Here is a 5,143-nt window from a genome sequence, read left to right on the forward strand (position 1 = left end):
GTAGGAAAAAGTCTCGCTACGCGCAAAAGAAAGCCCCGCAAACTCAGCTAGCCGGTACGTCGGATAGCCCGGGTGCTGCAACACTTCTAGCTGAGCAGCCTCTGCGCCCAGTGACCTGTAAAAGCGCTCGCGCACCGTCGTCCATCCTTAAGTGGAGGGCACAGGGTTCTCTGAACGAACTTAGCCGAGACAGACTCGGCAGAGCCTCGGAAGTGCTCTGACTTGGTTAGTCGGAACTCAGTGGAGGCGATCCACTCGTTTGTCCCTGCTGGGCCGAACCGCGAGGGGACCACCCTCTGCGCAGGCCATACAAGCACCGACCTAGCTCGGCAATTTGTTGTTGTTTGTGTAAGGAATCCACATCTGACGGTATTTATGTGTCCTACTACACCACATACAGTTTGTAAAAGGATGTCAATATCTGGACCACCCCCTCCGGCTCGATATGTCGGAGATGCTGTCTACTTACACAGTACCTTTCTGATTGGACAAATTTCTGCACCATACTTTGCTTTTATTCATTTAAAACTATTAAATGCGCACTTAGCACACTTCATTGGCTAATAACGTGAATAGTGAGGGCAAGTATGGTCGGAGATTTGACTTTATTCATCCATACCAACAACCCACAAGCATTGCAAGCTAGATCTATCAGTACAGTATTGCTATAAATAAAAATTTAAACGGCTATTCTAGCCAACACAGTTCTTCCGAGTTTGAAACACCATTTTTTTTAAGAAGTTTGGCTTCTTCGGGATGCCGCAATTACAGTCCTATACTAGTTTTACTCCATGTCGAGACAACCTGTAATTTTTCATTGGAGTATCTCTCTAAAAAAGTTATTTAGCGCAAAACTGATTAATTAAAAGTAGCAAATGATGGACTTTAGACTATTGCTGCTTGATGATGAAACGATGGACAGCAAACTGGTTGCTGGCAGAGCTCCCGATTATGGCATTGTTATTTATCAGGAACCCCCCTAGCACAAATAGTGGCATTGAGCGGCTAGTGCCAATACATACATATGGTATGTACAGCGACCAAACAATACATAATGTAGAGCGACTCAACATCATTTAAAAAAAAATGCACAGCCTATCGAAATCACACCGTTTCCGTGCAGTAATAGCACCATTCTGCCTGCTTTGTCCGAAATGAAGAATGAGCGCTCCAGCGACTTGTGATACTTAGCGTTTGCGAATTAATTCTCAGTGAAAATGCCGTGGTTTGCCGTGAATAGCATAATGATGAAGAAATCTGTTTATAAATTGTGGTAGAATGGCATTTCAGGCAGATTAATTATTAATTGCATTCGTGAAGTAGACAAGATATATAAATTTATGATTTCAAAATAAATTATTGATAAGCCCTAGTTGATGGACCATCTTTCGAAAGCTCAGACTTCAATTTTTACTGGGATAGCAGTATCCAGAATGGGTGCTGCTCCACAGGTCAGTAACTGAAGCCGGTAGCTGAAGCCGCCGGTTAGGGATACTCTTTACGAATTTGCGGGATTGCCACCGGGGCAGCCACGACAAGGCAGCGTATCAGCAACGTGTCGACCCTTGCGCCGTACTGAGCTACGAGAGGTTCTGCCAGGAGGTCGGGCTGCTGCAGAGGTGGTCGCACGAAGTGGCGAGCGAGCAGGACGCGGGGGATACGAAGCCCATGGCGACTTGGGAGTGGAGACACGGCAACCGACAGGTAACATGCGCCGTTAAAATCCTCTTAGTGCTGGAGTTGGCATAGGATTGATCTTTGATGCGATGTTGATGCACTTGGATGGAGACTCGTACCTCGTCTCAACGGGAAATGTGCGGCAATTAGGACGCGATGAAGACGAAAAGAGTGGGAAGGAGTTGACTGGGGACATTGACGAATTGCTGTTGGATGAGGAGGTGGGCTAGACATTCTACCTTCACCACGGGAAATATACTAGATGTTTACAGCTGTGACTCACATCGTATCTTGCTATACTCCTTAGGGTATCATGACGGCCGATGACGAAGCTCATACTACGTTGCAGTCTCCAGACGTTGAGACTGCTCTACTTGAGTTCCATATCGCCTACCACACAATCTACCAGATCCCTGTGCTGTACTTCCGAGCAGTATCAGTCGACGGAAGGCCACTGCCGCTCTACTCAATCATCCAGGACGTTGAATTCCCTGGATCCAATGGCGGTACGTCACTGAAGTGACGTTGACGTACGACAACGCAGCACTGAAGCGTATGAATGTGAAGGGCAACAAGACCGTCAGAGGTATCGGCAAGAGCGGCGTCATTATGGTTAAGGGACTGACGTTGAACGGCGACAATATTATCCTATAGAATATTTACATCATTGAGCTCAACCGACACGTCGTGTGGGGCGGCGATGCGAGGCTCCAACAACGCCAACACGACCATCAACAACATTTGGATCGACCACGTCAAGGTTTCTCATGTGGGTCGTCAAATGCTCGTGTCACGAAGAAGGCTGGTGTCGCCACTATGACTGTCAGTAACTCGGACTTTGACGGAAACACCGACTACTCGTCCACGTGCGACGGCCACCACTACTGGACCTTTCTGTTCTACGGTCGAAACACTGGCGTCAGCATGTTTAACAACTACGTGCATGGAACTTCCGGTCGGTCTCCTAAACTAGGTGGCAACAAGAACGAACACATCGTGGCACACATCGCTAACAACTACTGAGTCGACTCTCAAAGGCTGGTAAGTACGTCATCTACAACAATTTTGGAACAAGAATGCCGCCACCTCCGGCAGTCAATGCACAGGCGTCGACAGTGCGGGCAGCTCGATGAGTGATAAATTTTGAACAATGTCTGGCTGGAGTCCGAGCCGGAGAGAGATGTCACGACCCACCAATCGTTCCAACTTGGCCTAACGTAGCTACTAGTATTATACGCTCCACCTGCAGCATGGAGAACCGAAGACAAGCGTGACTTGGTTTCAATGACATAAGTGAAGCCGACGGTGCAAATGACGACCCGCCAGTTGCCGTGGTTGGTGATAGGTTAAACCCAGGTCGACGTGAAGTTGGTGTACGCAGTGAACGAGAACGTCGAGAACGAAAAAACGAGTTGCAGCGGCAGCGGCGGGCTGCACGGATGGGGCTGCACGCCGTAAGTGGTGAACAGCAGGCTACATTGGCTGGTGAGGTTAGTGAGGCCGAACAACTACGGTACCCTGGGCGGGTTTCAGTTCATTGCTGCTCTTTACTACATTGTAGGTGGTTAACTCAAAATACACCCTGCATTTGCTATCCCAGCCAAGCGTAGCCCTAGTTCCAATTTTTTAACAAATTTTGTTTTTTGCTCCAGGCAATACATATACATGAAGAGCACTTTTCGTTGGGACTCCACGGTCCTAGATTTTCGTTGCGTGCCGTCTCCAGTGGAGACGCGAGATGAATCATCTCGTAAGCTTCTCAACGATGGCTGGAGATCGGCAGATAACACCGCAGCAAAATGGAGAATTAATGGCTGAAATCACGATTGATGAGGTTCTCGGGGCCATTGCCGAACTCAATCGACACAAAGCGGCCGGCCCAGATGGGTTAAACAATGACTTCTTCAAGGATGTTCAGCCGGTCCTTGCTCCAGCAATGGTAGTGATAGGTAACGAGTTACTGGCAGGAGCGGAACCGCCTCCCTCCTTCCTGGTGGGTTTGATTATTCCTCTCAGGAAGAAAGGAGACTCGGTAGATGCAATGGACTTCAGACCAATCTCACTTCTACAGACCGCGTACAAAGTCTTCATGAAAGTAATGGCGGGCAGGATGCAGAAAGTTATCGGTAAACCGATCGGCGACTCACAACAGGGATTCGTGCACGGCCGACAGATGATAAAGACTGTCATGATGATGCTGGCGGTGACCGCCACGGCTCGAGGAGAACCGGAACTCTCGGCATTGTTAAGTCGAGTAATTCTCCTTCTCGACTTCAGGAAAGCTTATGATACCGTCTCGCGGGAATTCCTGTTTCTGGCGTTACTAAAGTTTGGATTTTCGGTAGAATTTGTGAATCTCTTACGGCGGCTGCATGATGGCACAACGGCAAGATTTCTTGTAAATGGAGAACTCTCCGAATCGCAGGCAGTTGTCTCGGGTATCCGTCAAGGTTGTCCAGTAGCCCCGTTACTGTTTATAATTGCGGCGGAAGTATTAGCACTGGCGATGAAGCAGGACACCACACTGGAAGGGCTGGAAGTCCCAGGAACAGGAGGACAGCGGCACTTATTCTCTGCGCTCGTAGATGACTCGACAGTATTCCTGCAGCATGCCCACCAGATCCCTAAAGTAATGAATATCGTAGAACGCTTCGGTCAACTCTCGGGTCTGCAGGTGCAACCAGCCAAAAGTCAGCTCATCTTCTTAAACAAGGCGATCGAAGAACACCAGTTCTTCGGCCTACCGGTCCTTAGACGAGGTGACACCGTCCGATATTTGGGTTATCAAGTGGGCACAGGGCCGTTGACAGACATCAACTGGGCAGGCAGGATTCGCAACATCCAAAGACGGTTAGCAACGGCAACGAAGTTGGGAACAAGCATCGACCATCGGATCACCATCCTGAACGTCATTATGCTTCCCTCGGTTCTATTCACAGCAGCGGCCTTCGACATGCCTAAATGGGCAGACAAGCAACTTAGGAATCTGCAAAAACAATTTCTGTGGAGGCATGCAACGGCAACAGAGAGTACTCGTCACAAGGTCGCTCCAGGCCTAGTCTTCGCTCCTAAACAGGCAGGAGGAATGGGACTCGTCTCAATCCCGGTGGCGTGCAAGACCCAGAGGGTAAAACAAACGATCCTCTGGCTAGTCCAACGCAAAGACTCATACTGGCAGGCGTGGAAGCATTGGATGTTCCGAGGGACATCACTTGCTTGGGAGAATACACTTACGCCCAGAAACAAGCTCACACGACCCTTGCACTCAGCGGGAGTATCACCAGGAGACAAATTACACCAGCTAGTCAGTGAATGTTTTCAACCCACCGCAGAGTCGGAAGGCGAGGCTATACTGGAATACCAGATAGCGCTGAATGAACTAGAACTAGAATCGATCAGTTGGACTGCAGCGGGGACGTGGATCATCGAGCTACCATGGGAGCTCGGGTGTACACAACGCGAAATG

General features: G+C 49.2%; 1 protein-coding gene across 1 annotated transcript; it reads left to right on the top strand.

Annotated features, from left to right (window-relative positions):
* Nucleotides 1-1,433: 1,433 nt before the first annotated feature.
* On the top strand, nucleotides 1,434-2,700 carry PITG_05312 (polysaccharide lyase, putative; the record flags this gene model as incomplete). Its single annotated transcript, XM_002998934.1, has 5 exons — nucleotides 1,434-1,451; nucleotides 1,618-1,704; nucleotides 1,985-2,183; nucleotides 2,222-2,289; nucleotides 2,332-2,700. 5 exons carry the CDS (start codon nucleotides 1,434-1,436, stop codon nucleotides 2,698-2,700), a joined length of 741 nt encoding a protein of 246 aa, XP_002998980.1.
* Nucleotides 2,701-5,143: the final 2,443 nt, after the last annotated feature.

The sequence above is a fragment of the Phytophthora infestans genome, genomic scaffold (assembly GCF_000142945.1).
Source record: "Phytophthora infestans T30-4 supercont1.7 genomic scaffold, whole genome shotgun sequence".
Classification (NCBI taxonomy): Eukaryota; Oomycota; class Peronosporomycetes; order Peronosporales; family Peronosporaceae; genus Phytophthora; species Phytophthora infestans.